Raw genomic sequence first — 16201 nt, 5'->3', positions numbered from 1 at the left:
CTACATATTTATTGCAGTAGTTTTGGTTATTGTCAGGTCAAGTGTTGACCTCTTGAAGATAACATGATCTTATCTGCTTTGAATAGATTTTATGTTTGGCTATAGCTGCTAAATATGGTCCTTCCACTGCTAACAATAAAGAAAAATAGAGTAGAGTTATTAAATTATCATTTACATTGGGAGCCATTTTCAATGACATGATTTCTAAATTGATATACGAATTACTTCCTCATTCTAATTTCATTATGTATTTTTGATTGTTCGATCAACTAACGGCTATTTGTAGAGCTTCTTTATCACAAAATCAAGTGCAAAGAAGGAAATGGGCATCTGACTAATCAACCCAGAACAAAATGATGATATACATAGATTAATAGTTTTATTTCAAGAGAAAAGAGTTATTTCTTGGTATTGCTGTATTTAATCTGCATGGATGCCTTCTCAATTTGTAATCCACTATTGTCAGTTAAATGACTCCACCTTTATTAGTACTATATTTCCTTTTTTTTTTTTTTTTAATTTAAAGGTTCAACAAAATCTACTTATCTACAACTATGAGATTTAAAGTCCTTGTTTTCAGAGAAGCAATGTGCAGATTTCCATATTTAGGTAAATAAATCTGACCAAACTGGTTTAATTGATGCAGAATTAAGCAATGACCACTCATTTTAGAATCCCATTTACTGTAAATGTATTCAACGTTTGCAAAACTCCAGGTTTTTGGACCAAATGGACCTTAAATAATAATACTTGGTCGTAAAAGCTAGCAAACTACACCTAATAACAGCAAGTCCAAATAAATAAATACATAAAATGTAATATCTAACAGCCTAGATTATTGTAAGTCAATTTAGGCAAATCATTTCTATCAATCCCACATCCCCTTGTTTACAGAGGTGATTTCAAATTAATAAATAAATCACAGCATATAAAAATAGGCAGGTGTAAGAGTGTGACGCATTCAAACATACAGTTACTCTTAAATAACCTGATCTGACGACAAATGAATCCCCAGTTGACATATTGAGCAGTCTGAGTGTTTTCAGTTATGGGTGGCTGTGACGTCAGGGTCCCGCCAGGAGGTGACCGTGGCCCCCGGGGGCCTTTGAGCTCCTCGGTACTCGCAGGCTGTCCCACTGTCTTTACCGCCTCCAGGTTTCGGACCAGCTTCACCGACGAGACAGCGGTTTGTAGACACAGACAGCCATGATGATCATCAGCACCAGCAGCACCGCGAGGACGCTCCCCATAGTGACTGTGAGCACGAGAACACAAGCCCATCACCGGCAATAACATCAGAACACTGGTTTCAAATGATCGATTAAACTGGTATTACTGGCGTTAAGTCTCCTGCTCCGCTAGTAAGTAGCTGTCAGTGTAGAGTAAAGACATACAAGACACGTGAAGTGTGAACACCTCACAAGAGGCAGCATGTCAGCATCACTGAGAGGCCTTACGTCATTCTCTACAGTCTCGCATCAAGTCTCACCTAAATTCTGCTTCTGTAAAACAACATACGCTCTCTCGGTCAGTTTGGAGTCCTCGGGTTGTCCGTTAACTAACGCACTGAGACACATTATTAGTGTTTGTGGGATGAGATGCAGCATCATAGCGGTGGAGGCTGGAGGAGGATGATGATGATGATGGTGGTGTTGATGATGACGGTGAGGCGTTTCTTCTTCCGCTGTAGGTTCTGGGTCCTAAAGCCGTTAAGTATTGTTTTCACTGTCAGAGCTGATCAACTATCAGGCCTTGTTGATTAATCGATTTCTCGATCGGCAGAAAGGTAAGTAACAACTATTTTGATATGAGATTAATCATTTGAATGGTTTTTGGAAACACTTTCGATTTCCTGGACATCCCCAAAAATTATTAAAAAAGTAAATACAAGAAGAATATGAAATCATTGGAAATGTTGTTCTTTATAAATTATGAAATGATGGTTCTCTTTTCGCAATTTTTAAAATATCTTCAGCTGGCCTACTAACTCGCAGTGTTAAAGTCAGTTAATTGAATTTAAATCAGAAGTGTACCAACTGGACACTGCCTTTATTTATGTCACAGTTCACAAAAATCACAATAGAACCCAAATACATGACGACTCAGGAGGCAAAGATGTGGTGAAGGTGCAAGAGTCTTTTCCTGAAAATATACAACGATGCAAAATCCAGACAGGCGAGCACCAAAAGGCAGAGGCAAAACCCAAATTAAACAGACTGGTTAAAAAAACAGATCAGGATATTAAAAAAAATAAAAACTATCAGGCTATCAGACAACTATGGCATAACCGATATTAATGCACACAGGGAGCTAATAAGGAAAAGAGAACCAGGTGAGTATAGTGCTGAAAAAAATCCATGGCTCTGATTTCTCAAATGTGATTATTTGCTGGTTTTCTGAGCCCACTATAGCAGTTATATTTATAGCAGAGGCCTGGGGCTGTTGGTTGGACAGAAAAAAACAATTTGAAGGTGTGAGCTTATTGTTATAGAAGACTAATAAAACCAGACTATTCACATTTGAGAAGCTTAAACCAGTGAATTTCTTTGACCATTTTGCTTAAGAAATGACTTATGTGATTGATATTTGTCTGACAATTGTTAATTGATTAATCTTTTCAGCAGGTTAATAATTACACTGCCCTGACTGTTCCAAAGGACTGAAAGCTGCAGGTGTTCCCTGGTTGTTTGGCTGTGAAAATACAAAGTGTTTAAAATCTTTTTCCTTACTGTTAACCATCAAACAAGTGTGAGGGCCCCCATCACATTTCCCCATTTCTGAAATGTCAAAGAGCAATGAAGAATGGATATAAAGGTCAAGCTCCTTGCGGTTATTTCCTTACATAATTACTCAGTATGACAGATGTATATGGCCTTTACCTTCATCCTCTATAGAACGTAAGAGCGCACACCATTGGCAACACTTATGGCTCTTAATTATATGCCAGAGAAGCTTAATGAATGTTAGGACATTTCACTCACGGTGGACTGACATTAAAACGAGAGGCTTCCTAGATAAATTAATCAAAACAAGAAAACATTTCATTACAGCATGAACTGAAAGATCCTGTTTTAATAGGCTATCCGAGGGCATTTAAACAGAATTAAACTTTTGTTTATGCTATGAACTGAGTCAAGAATGTACACTTGATAGACTATAAGCTTAATAGGGTAATGTAGTCTTTTTTGTGATAAACTACAAGAAGCTTATAACTCTTGTATTTTTTTTGTAAGTGTGTTTCTCAAATACCTCAAATGATTGTTTCACATTGATTCATCCACATACAGCACACTGAAGTCATTTATTAACATGACAGCCAATAAATCAGCGATCCAAGACTCAACAGTTTCAGCTCAAAGCACCACTGTGAGCCGCCGCAGACTCTTAGTTTTATTCCTAATTGGTGACTTCCATAATAATTGATGGTTAATGACAAAGAGTGCTAATTTAAAATCAAATGCTACTGTCATCTTTCTGTGTGTCTACACTCAGGTCTGATTTTGTATCACAGTTTAATGCAGGTTTGGTAGGGGCCTATAAAACTCCAAGTTGCATAGTAATTATAGTAGTGACCATCTTCTTCTATTACAATTCATGTAATTTTATACATACATATATGTATATATATATATATGTATATATATATATATATATATATATATATATATATATATATATGAATATATGATATATGATCTTCTCTTGGCAGTTATGAATGCTTCAGTACACAGAGTGAAATGTATAAAACCTGTAATTCCTCTTTTTATCCCCCCTGTACTTTTATAGCTACTGCACTGTGTTGTGCCGGGTTGGGTGCACTGCATCATATACAGTATCAGTCATTTTTTCCTTTAAAATACGGTTTGTTGAGCTGTTAATGTCTGGTTGAGAAAAAACCGTCTATTTAGCAGTGTCTCTTTTATGTGTCTCCTGTGCTTGCCTGTTCTCTACTTCAATGGCAGTCAGTGACACAAAAGAGCTTTGATCTGCACGTCCATCAACCAGCAGCTCTTTGGGGAATCGAATGTTGCAAACCACTTTCTACTCTCGTATACGTTCATACCTGTTGTCCTTGAAGTGATCGGGGCTGGTTTAGGAATAAAAATGAGTTGAATAAGTAAAGATCTGATGTAATCGTGTGTGTGTGTGTGTGTGTGTTTGAAGGTAGAGGCTGCTCTGTTTCCTTATATGTTGATGGATTCTGGATGTTGCAAATTAGATTGTTAATTAGAATATCTAATAGAGGTGAGCAGCACCAGCCGACAGCCATTACAAAGACAGGAAGATCACCATATGGAGATTTACAAGAACCTATTTCTCATGTGTTCTGCTACATGTTTCCAACACTAAAAATGTAATTCTTGCTGTTATATAGATAGTGGAATTCAAATAAATGTTGTCTGAGTTTTTGTTTGTTTGTTCATATTCATGTTTAACCTCTAAGAATGAAGAGAAACACAACAATGAAATATGTAATGAATACTATCATTTATTTATACACATCTGACTAGTACATAAACCAGGTTGAAAAGGACTAAAAGTACACAACAATCATCAAATTGCTCATCACACTACTCTCTGAACATAAATAAAGGATAACGGCTTTTAAATAAGTTGAGACACAAGTGATATGATGCTGTCTGTCTGCAAGAAAAAGACAAACATTTGAAGAGACATAAATTTGAGTGAAAACATTGGAGAGACACAATATCAACACAACCTTTACAGTTTTTGTACATACAGTGTAATAGTTAGGCAGATTAAGGCAAAACAGTCTATTTTGAGTTAAATAAAGGCATCAGATAAAGATCAAAAAGATCATTTTGAATATGAAGAACCAAAATATACTCACAGTTGTCACTCACTGTACATATTGTACTGTATCTCCAGACAGGACACAGGCTCTACTTTCTATAATGCTAATACTAAAACAATGCATTAGATTCTAAAAGATATTTCAAAAAGATATTTTTCTGAAAATGAACTGATGGTCTTTGTCTGAGTGCCTCAGGTATCTCCATTACAAACACTTGTAGGGGAAAAACAGAACATTTTTAGCAGATATATCCAGCAGCTGGCGTGAAATCCTAAAGAAGCACTGTATTAAAGAACTACGGGGACCAACGTGATGAAGGTTTGGTCCCATTTAATCTCTCTCCTCTGTCTGTCCAGCAAAAACAAAACAAGTGTTAAGACTTAAGTCCTATACAAACCACACACAATATCTTTTCAAATTGCCACAAAAAAAATACAGCAGAGCTGGTAACACTTGGTGTGAAACACATTAGCTGACATACTGAGAGTATGTTCTCCACTGAGTAAAGTTTTCTTTATTACATGAAAGTAGATGCAAAACACTGCTGCCATGATTATTCTAGTGGCAAAAAAAAACTGTGTTGACCTCACTGTTGCTCCAAGTGCAACACTGGTGTTTGCATTGTTTCATCTAGCTTTGACAAACAACAGAAAATATAGAACTTAACTAGAGAAAACAGCCCCATTCAATAGAAATGATATGCTGAATGTTACATACTGTATATAAGTTACATTTAGTTTCCTTGGCATATTGTTCTTGTGAGATAAAGACAGCTGATTGAGGGGATAAGCAGACCATTAACTTTAGGTAATCGCTACTGACTCCTACAACCGCACAAATGCAACACTTGAAAATGGCATAATGTGAAGCTTCATACTATAGATCTGAACACACACTGACCATACAGTAAAGTATGAGTATTGCTACCTCAATTCCTTTAGCAGCATTTACCATTTTACAGAGTGTACATGTGCAGTGAAGGTTGACATGTTGGACATCATCAGCAGGTAACAGTCACAATGTCAGATAATGTTCAGGTTCGATCACAAATAATAACTTAAAACTGTTGTTTGAATAGAAGCTACAAGCAGGGATATTTCTTTATGGGTTCAGGTGTTTTTCTTCCTACGGCACAGTAGCCATGTTGAGGCTTTCAGCGTGCATGTCTGGTATGGTCCGCTCTGGTCTGAGACACACTGCCAACCTCTGTGGAAAACCAAACAGTTAAAAGTTAATTTAAAGCAAAATGTGTCAGGCAGTTCATGTTTTCAGCATTTTGCACACTTTTTTGTCCTCCCTCCGCCATCCACTGACCTGTTTGAGAGATCCAGGGGTCCACACCAGCTTGTAGACCATGTAGATGGGAATCCACATGAAGGATGAGAAGCCAATGATGTATCCCACTGAGATACTCCAGTCAGGATACTTATAGTCGAACAGCGTGAGGGGCGGCGTTTTCAGCAGAGAGCTCACTATGATATACTGAGAGGAGTCGGGAAACATAACATTTCCATATTTAAATTTCCATATGTAAATGTAACTTTTGTATTCTTATATAAGAATTTTTATTGAGGAAGGGTAATATATCTGTCACACTCGCCATACATTGTAAAATAAAGTCTTGATAGTATAATCATTCAAAATGTCAACAGAAAGACAACCAGAGAGATGCAAATAAGAGAGAAGGATATCAAACTAGATGTAGAGGAGGTTCATTTACATTTGCCTCAGTGTTTTGCAATGAAAACGTTGTAGAAAACGTTTTGAGGAGGATATTTCGTATAGATATAGGAGAGGTTGGTCAACTGTTGGGTCGCAAAAGGACATTGGTTCAGTAGTCTTTAGATCTTACACAGAGCTTGTTTTGTCCTTGTCCACTTCAGCCCATTGACGTAAATGGAAAACACTTATTTAATCTTAGTAAGGGACTATATGTTGAATATTGATTATCCTGCGCTTCTTATCTATCCTAAATGTTAGCATTGCAGACATTTAGCTCCAGTTGTTGTTAAGATCAGAATATTTCAAATCTTACCGCTAAGAATGCTGGACTGATGGCAACCCAACACACCTTCCAGAATAATCCTGGAGATTTGCCCAACATGGACTCAATGTCACTGCTAAATCGTTTGATACCTGAAAGCAACAAAATAAACATGATATTTGTTTTTTATGTGCTAACAATATATTTGATTATCAAGGGTCATCAGTTCACATTCATAGATACAAGAAACTGAATGCCAGTCAGTTGATAATAATCTCTTGTTTACCGTAGAACCAGGAAACTGCAATGGCCTCAAGGAAACCCACAGCTATAATGGAGCATCCTACTCCAAATTCCTCCAGCAGCTTTACCACGTAGGCACCACCCTGTCAATGACATTTACACTGACTAATAACACAATTCATCACCAGACTGCAGATGTCAGGTTTTAATTCACTACACTATGTGTCCAGAACAACCTAAACCTTGCAACAGATGTGATTCAAGATAATTATCTGATCTAATGAGGGGTTGAATTTTGTTCTCATTGGTTAAACTAATTTAGAATGTGAAGAACTTACGTTTGTAAGGGTACTCAGAGAACCCAAAAAGCAGACAACGACCAAGCCCAGCACAAAAAGTTCACGTCTGTGAGAAAAATGCTCTGGGTATTCATCCAACACAGCAGTGATGATGGCCTCCAGCCCACCAAACTGAAACATACAATAACGTTGTTGTTGTATTATTATATTATATAGCTTCTAGATATTTCAATCTGCATGAGCCATTCAACGAGTCATACAAGTTACTCAAATTAACATCACTACAGCAGCTGAATAGTTTTCTGTTACACATAAAGTGACCACCATGTACGTCAGAGTTCACAGTTCGTACCGTGCTGTCCAGTCCCAGCATGATCATCATCACAAAAAAGATGATTGCAAAAAAGGTTGAGCCCATCATGTTTGCAATGGCTTCTGGGTAAGTGATGAAGAGTAAACTTGGTCCTGAAAGCATTAAAGTAGTGAATATGAAGAGATCAGGTCAACGTTCGATTTATTATTGAATTTTATCTCTTTTTTTATATTTCAAAGTATTACATTTAAAAATAATTTGCTGACCTTTGTCTTTCGCTACATCCTCCACCTCCACCTTCCTAATCTCTGCCATGTAGCCCAGCACCGTGAAGATCACGAACCCTGACACGAAGCTGGTCAGACAGTTCACCAAACTGGTCACAATGGCGTCACTGTTGAAGAAGAAATTAAAACCTGTTCAGGGAAATGCGGCATAATAATTGTCAATCATAAAATTCTTCTTTAACCCTAATTTTTCATTTCTATCAGAGACACTTTTACAAAGTATTGCTGTCTGAGGTGGAAGCTGCTCAATGCTTTGCTGACACTTCTGACCTTTGTTTACTGGGCTCCTTTTTTCTTCAGTTCTGTGTCCCACACATAAGGATACTTCTGGCTAGTAACCATTGACATCCAACAACAATACCAATGAGGCTCTACTGTATGTTGTGTGTTCATTAGCGATGGAGAATGTCTGTCAAATGTGAATAGTCTCTGGAGTGATAACCAAGTGTCAATGGGCAGAATGCTTTAAATGAAGAAAAAGCTTCCATCTCCAGGCAGCCTCGACATTATTAGTCATTTAAGATAACTAAATAAACATCTTTTGAAACTCACAGTCCTAAAGCACTTACTGCAAGTATTTCTTATTTTCTACATTTAAGAAAACCTATGTTTTGAGCCAGAATTGGTAGTTTGTCAGGTACTTTGCAACTGAAAAGCATTTTTCTTATATAAAAGAAGACAATTTTATGGGAAAACAATTCATGCATCATGTATTTATTCAATCAAAAACCAAATTCAAAAACTAAATCGCAAACCAATAATGATCTGGAAGTCAGTACAATTTAAAAACATCATTATCGCACTGAGGAGTTACACATTATATTGTTGTGTTTGTAATATGTTTGATGGGTCAAAAGGCAGCAGTATCCAGTTTCTTTCACGATCTGAGTGTTTACTACTGTTTCCTCACGTGCTCCACTAATCACATCAGCCATGCACACTATTAGTCATTATGTACAGTTTCATTTCTTCTCCTGTGTACAGCTTGGCATTTATACCCACCATGTAGAATTCACCACTCCTTCCTCTGATAGCATTGTTTCGACCACACCATCTTATTTAATGCATGAGCAATAAATCCCACAGCTTCTCATAGAGTTCTGACCTCATACTGTGCAATAAATGCATTAAACTCAACCCTTAAATTCAACAGGAGGTGTTCAAGCCACAAGTGCAGGTTCACATGACTCAGTGTGCCGTTGGTCTAAAGCTCAACTCTTACCGATAGCAGTTATTTGTGAAAGGGTTGTAGCTGGAGAGAGCTAGGAGCACCCCGAACCCTGGCCCCAGAGAGAAGAATATCTGAGCAGCAGCGTCCACCCACACCTACAAAAAACAGTAAGAATGACAGAAAGAGACATTACACTATCTGAGACTTAACGTTCTGGGATTCTTTGAGTTGCTATGGGCATTCAACAGCATAAAAATACAGCATTTCTTAGAACCAGGTCTTTCCTTTTAGTGATTTCACCCTCCAAACGAGGTTAATGTCTTTTTATTTTTGTGTTCTGATCCCTCAGTATAATTTACCAAGCAGAAGAGGTGTTGATTTAGTCATATAAAAATCTAGTTGCCGCACAGCTGTACGCAGGGAGATCTGAAGAGCAGCACGCGTTCGGCTTTAAAAAGAAGAGGGAAGCGTTGGATATTGGTGAGTGAGACAGAAAGAGAGGCCTTTGTTAATGGGCAACAAATCCAAACCAATTATGCATCTTATTATCCTGCTCTGTGGCTTATTTATGCATCTCATTTTGTCTCATCCATATTCCCTTCCAACCAAAGCACTCACACATGTTTAGAAAACAACCACAGTGAGCTGCAGAGGAAAATGAGGATGTTTCATATATCTATAAAAAAACATTGGCTTATTCTCCAGGGACTAGTGCGTAGAAATTAATACATGAATCAAGAACTGCTAATTGTTGGAAGAACGGGGGAGCAACACATCTTAGTTGTATCATCTGGTCTTACCCAAAGTTAAAATCTGTTTGGTAAGTTATACACAGTGAATTGTGTACATCATTCAAATTTTGTTTAGCTTAAATATGAACTTCTTGGAAAAAATCTCTGAGAGAAATATTGACAAATAAATATTATTTAACAAGATGAGTATCTGTTAAGAATATTTAGTTAAGAGTACAAAATAGGATTCTCAAGGGAACAAACATATGAGACTTGACCATGTTTTTCTTGAGATGGCTGAATTGTATCCTTTTCTGGAAAAAAACGGGGACTGACCAACTTTCTTCAACTCACACCGGTCTCCAGCAGCTTCCCCCACTGGGGTTTCAGGTAAAACACCACTCCTCTCCAGGCTCCCGGCAGAGTGGCACCTCGAATTAGCAGGATGAAAAGCACAATGTAGGGGAAGGTGGCGGTCACCCACACTACCTGGTGTGGTAGAAAAGATAAATCAGGACAAGAAAAAGAGATCATAGATATGTGACGCTAATCTTCTATGTTATTATGGAGCAACAACAAAGTGTTACCTTCCCTGAAGTCTTCACGCCCTTCCAGAGGCTGAAGTATACGATGGTGAAGATGAGAAAAAGGCAGAGCATCAACTGCCAGCGAACACCCCCGACGTTTCTCAGCCCTGATGACTTGTGGATCTCAAGAACATTCCTCCTGTTATATTGAAACACATCACATTGAATCACAGTTTCAGCATGCAAGACTACATTTCCCGTACGAAATCACTAGCCGACAATATTTGTGGAGAGCATTACTGTAAAGCTATTTATACATGTTGTTTCTGTTACTCACACTTACATGCACTTACGTGTAAAATTCCTCTGCCGGAGACCTGGAGGAATTCGTCCAGGTGACGTTGTCAACGCCAAAATAGTTGGTGCAGTCGGGGGTGTTCCACACATTGTCACAGTTTGTCCAAGGCAGGATGGTGGAGAAAGAGGAGTAGAAGTAGAAGAGCGCCCAGGCGATGATGGTGTTGTAGTAGAAGGACACATACAGGGCGATGATACAAATGCTATATCCTATACCTGAAACAGCAGAGGGAGATGAGAGAGGAGAGAGACACACCTGTGAAATGTATCCGAAATGATTCACTGGCTCTCTGAACTATCTGAATATCTGCTGTTGAGCGGCTCAGTGTGAAACCGTACCTTTGAAAATGGGACAGATGTGTTTCCATATGGATATGGCTCCAGTTCTGTGGAACTGTCCCAATGCCAACTCCATGTAAAAGAGCGGCACACCACCAAAGATGGCCATCAAAATGTAGGGAATAAGGAACGCCCCTGCACAGAGATGCATGAGGGAACATGTTATGTAGGGCTTTTACATGAAGGTCATGACAGAAAGTGAGGATATTCATAATATCATGAGGACTTAAGAGGGCTTGAATCCAAATTAAGAAATGAAATATGAACAACAATGTGAAAATGAGATTTCTCATTAGCCTTGTTTTTTTCATTTGCTTATTGCTGCTATGTGTAAATTGTTCTTTACATCATATTTCAGCTCTAAAGGGGATTTACAAGAATCGAAATCTTTGTTTGAGCCAACCATGAACAAGAGCCTAAGATCAGAGCTATGACTAAAATACTTCTGACACATTTGCTGTACATTCACACACAAAGTTCTACACGATCTTCGGTTTATGCATTTTTAAAATAATTTACATCGTCTTGTCTTAATGCCTTTTTATGTCTTTTGTGCAGTACTTTGAATTGTTTTGTTGAAAGGTGTTATATAAATAAACTTGTATTGTTGTAATGTAACCCTTAGTTGCTGATGTTAAATATTAAGTAAAACGCAACATTTACCAAACAAAATACACAACGACTGAACCAATCTGTGCAGAATTAAAAAAAAAAAAAAAAGGATTCATTAAAATTAGACATTTTTTCTGCATAAAACGCTTGAAGCTGCTGTATTGTAAACAATATTGAATAGTGATGAAAGGAAAGTAGATACAGGCTATCTAATGTGAACAGCGTAAAAACTTTTTTGTGGACTTTTTAGTGATGTTTTGGCTTCAGATTCGCTCTTCAGCACCACGGACAGTTTCTGCAGTAGATGCGCAGCTTGTCTGTTTTCAGGCCATTTGAGCGCAAATTCTGAGATTGAATGGATTTGAAGAAAATAAAAAAGTGTTTGCAAAGTGGTTTATTACATAAGATTCCAAGTTACACAAATACGAACTTATGAAATGAAGCTGAATGGCGATGGTTTAAAATGTCTAAACCACTTACCGCCACCGTTTTGATAGCATACATACGGAAATCTCCAAACATTTCCCAGGTCCACCGCAAAACCAATGACAGACAAGAGAAAATCCATTTTTTTTGCTCCATTTGTCCCTGGAGTCCGTCTGTGTGATGACCGGCACCGGGACCGCGTTGTTAGAGCTGTAGCCGGGATTAGGGGAGCCTTGGCGGGTCAGACTGCCGGCCATGACTGCTGAGTCCTGTCGGGGCATCGGACTGTGAAAAGTCAGTCAGAGGAGCAGCTCCATAGAGAGCAGGATATCTCTCCTGTGATTACGACAGGGAGGAGTGGGAGGAGTTGGTGGAGCTGCAGCTGACACTTGGAGTACCTGTTAGTGGAGACAGATCATGAAAGGTGTTTTTTTACTGACAGCAGCCTTGAACACACTTGAACAACCAAAACAGGTGACATGTGTTATTGCTGATCAATAAGATGGATTTGAGTAAGTTAACCTGTAGGAGAGCAGCTTTGCCAACTCAATTGATGTGCTTTAGGCAAATTTGACAGCAACAGGGTGTCCAGTCAATTAATGCAGATGTTGATGGTTATAAGGATGGCTGACAGGCAGAGTTCACCATGGTCACCTTACGCTAAAATCAACTTTATTGTTGCAACTCACAAACATGCACAGCATGCACCAGATTATTGAATTGGACTTTCCAGTATTTAACAAGAGGCTTTGAATCTATCATTGTTTATGATGTTTCAGGGCATTTTAACTGGTAAATGACATATTTGTTGTCAATTCTGATAGTCCAACAATATATGAAAAAGAGTGACCAATGTTCTGTTAAAGTTTCTATGCTTTTCTATGCTGCCAACTTTTAAATGCTCAGATGTATTTTCAAGATAAAATTGCTAACTTATGATAAAACATAATACAGTTTTTCTCAATCACTTTGGGTAATTTTTTGAATCAGCCTTAACATTCTCATTACTGTTTTATGGGACTTCACAACTCTATTGCATGTCTGCAAAATGTAGTAACTCATCTTCAAAGAGGTTGTGAAGATATGACAACTTCAATGAGAATCAACTCATTAGCTTTGAACAGCAAGATATATGCAAGTGGTTATTGTGCAAATTGTAGACAATTGTACTTCCTCATTAGCATATGCGCAATTTGCTTGAATTAATGGGACATTGAAATCTGTTGTAACAATGAACTAGTTGTGCAGAGCTTTGAACTTTTCATTCTCAAAGTTGTCATTCACAAATTGAGACAAAGTAAATTTAGAAACAAATTTTAATTGGTAAAAAAATAAAGAAATAAATAATAGATCAAGGTCCTGTTCAAGCCAAAAAGCAGGCAGTCCACTTGAACTCCCAAAAGTTTGATACAGAGAGCTATAAATACCACCTTGAGCCATCTTGGCTTTCTGATCCTATGTTAATATAGTTTGGGGAATACAGCAGAAGAGAAACACAGCAGCTTAACTGCACTCATTAGGAAAAACCTAATAAAAATACTTTGTAATCAAATCCACAGCTTTTAGCACTGAGCACTTTGAAAAGGCTGCTAACTGGATATTCAGAGACCAGCAGTCACGCAGGAGAGAGAGTGCATCAAATGAAGTTACTTTGGGAAATGGATATGACACAAAGACAGGAGGATCCAGCGCCATCATAAAATTGTCACTTACGATAAAAGCCAAATGGCAGCCAAACTGTCTGACCTGGTGTTAACATTTACCTGAAGCTAGTAAATGGTAAAATGTAGTTAATTCAATAATGTTCTGCTATAATGTAGATCGATGGAGATGCAAAAGCCCAGCCTGCAAAATAGATGGGTGGATAGAGAGATAGAGAGAGATAGAGAGATAGAGAGAGAGAGAGAGAAATAGAGAGAGAGAGAGATAGAGAGTTAGCGAGATAGAGTCAGAGAGATAGAGAGAGAGAGAGAGAGAGAGAGAGAGAGTTAGAGAGAGAGAGAGATAGAGAGTTAGCGAGATAGAGTTAAAGAGATAGAGAGATAGAGAGAGATAGAGAGTTAGAGAGATAGAGAGATAGAGAGAAAGATAGAGAGAGAGAGAGAGAGAGAGAGAGAGAGAGAGAGAGAGAGAGAGTGATAGAGAGAGAGAGAGAGAGAGAGAGAGAGAGATAGAGAGAGAGAGATAGATAGAGAGATAGAGAGATAGATAGATAGAGAGAGAGAGAGAGAGAGAGAGAGATGGATAGATGGATAGATGGATAGATGGATAGATGGATCGAGCTCAGATTCCTCCAGATTCAACATGTCTTCTCATTGCCAGAGCGAGGATGGGGAAGCGTAAACAATCAGCCAGGGGGAAAAGGCTGAGGTTGCTCAGCCGAGGTGTGGCGGCCCCTGAGGGTCAAAAGCATAACAACATAACAACAAACCATATAGCACTGGCCTTCTCTAATATACAATCCTGTCAATCTGCATGGCCACATATGGGCAGAAGAACATCAGACTGACAGGAGCCTCTACTGCATGCTCTGGTGCCTGTTAGAGCACGTCGAGTCTAATCACACATGGACATGTGCATGTTGGCCGTCTCTGCCGACAGACAAACAGACATGGACATGGCAGCACTGTTATTTCTGAAATGTTGAATTTTATTTCGTTTTGAACTGTTTTCTGTTGGTCTCATTGTAAATTCCTCTCATCTCTATTGTATCCAGAGCACATAAAAGTTAGCAAATGTAACTTTCCTCTTTACTGGTGTTTCTGATCATCTGCTGAAATGTGACAACATCAATTCACATAGTTTGAATCTATGTTCCTGCAGATTTTTCTCTTTGCTGTTAATAAACACTGTTGTTCTCCCATTGACAAGTAAGCGAAGGCAACCTGGAGAGGAGCTCTTGTGTGTTGTTTACTCAGGCAGAAGTCCTGGTATGGCATTTAACAAGACATGCTATTACCTCACATTATCTAAAGCCACTGCAAGGCCTGAGTCATCCCAGCGAGGGAATCCTGTGCTGAAGAGGATGCTTGTGTGTAAAATAGAGCAGTCGACAATGAAGCAGGGATGGCTCCTTCCTCTTAGGCAAGGACACATAAACTGCCACTCCATATCTTAAATCAATATTTTACATAATAACTCCTGGATGTCTGAAAAGTCTAGTAATTGCTGTTTGGTCAAGTATTATACATGTAAAATTCAGGACTCCGGGTTTAGGACAAGGCATCCCATCTTGACATGTTCAATCACAGAATAAGGAACATGTGGATTTTGTTTGTTCTGAAACTATGAGGGGGGCTTTGGGGGGTCCAGCCCAGCTCCTCTCAGTCTGTCACTCTGTGTTATCCCTCCATCCTTTCACCACCTGATCTACCTGACAGCTCAATCCTGCAGGCGGAACTGGACTCGTGGCCCAAAGAAACTCCATACTCTGGTGCACTGACGCCTACCAACCCCATCCGCTCAGATTTTGACTCAGATGGTGGTTTTCCTGAACATCTTCTCACTCATACACTACACACGTGAGTGTGAAAAATGTTGCTGGATGGAAACACTGATTCGTATGTAGATTAAAGCTGAAAAGCTGAAGTCCATATGGAAATAGCTGGTGTTTTTTGATTCTTGGGTGTCAACAATGGCACAGCCGCCATCTCCTGGAAAATATGTGATAATAGAATCAAACATATCATAAGGATTAAATGCCTTTGTAGAATTTCTTAGAATATTTACACATTTTTCTTGAACAAAAGTGTTGAAGTAAATTACCAAATGTAAATTAGCGTCAAAATGTATTAAATTAAAATGTAGAAGCATAATAGGTTTGTTTTCTACGAGTTCAAAAACAGATTTAAAGGGTTTTGTTTATACCCGCTGTGAATGCTAACCCAGAAATTCAACCTGATTTGCCCCAAACTCCAGGCAAGTGTAACCAGCAACAGGTGCTCTGCAAGTGGAGCAGGGGAGCATCTGCTTTAAGTTTATTCCATTGATGGCATATCATAGATGCTGAATCATGTAAATGTTACAATTTAAAAATGATCTGTATGAATTAGAGATACAATTGTTTGTCATAAGATTTTCTCTTTCCTTGTTTTGA

At 38.4% G+C, this 16201-nt stretch overlaps 1 protein-coding gene across 1 annotated transcript; it reads right to left on the bottom strand.

Moving 5' to 3' along the window:
• Nucleotides 1-5567: 5567 nt before the first annotated feature.
• On the bottom strand, nucleotides 5568-12422 carry slc6a4b (solute carrier family 6 member 4b). The gene is given in 14 exon segments (XM_068703640.1): nucleotides 5568-6022; nucleotides 6131-6298; nucleotides 6852-6952; nucleotides 7087-7186; nucleotides 7382-7513; nucleotides 7695-7807; nucleotides 7922-8049; nucleotides 9165-9268; nucleotides 10199-10333; nucleotides 10432-10570; nucleotides 10725-10944; nucleotides 11068-11202; nucleotides 12160-12253; nucleotides 12255-12422. Coding segments are annotated over 14 exon segments (1818 nt in total). The 3' UTR covers nucleotides 5568-5941.
• Between the last annotated feature and the right edge of the window lie 3779 nt (nucleotides 12423-16201).

Source organism: Cebidichthys violaceus, unplaced genomic scaffold (assembly GCF_023349555.1).
Source record: "Cebidichthys violaceus isolate CVI_PGR_0920_01 unplaced genomic scaffold, fCebVio1.0.p SCAF_9, whole genome shotgun sequence".
Lineage (NCBI taxonomy): Eukaryota > Metazoa > Chordata > Actinopteri > Perciformes > Stichaeidae > Cebidichthys > Cebidichthys violaceus.
Note: the sequence above shows the minus strand (reverse complement) of the source record. Positions and strands in the feature narration are given on the sequence as shown.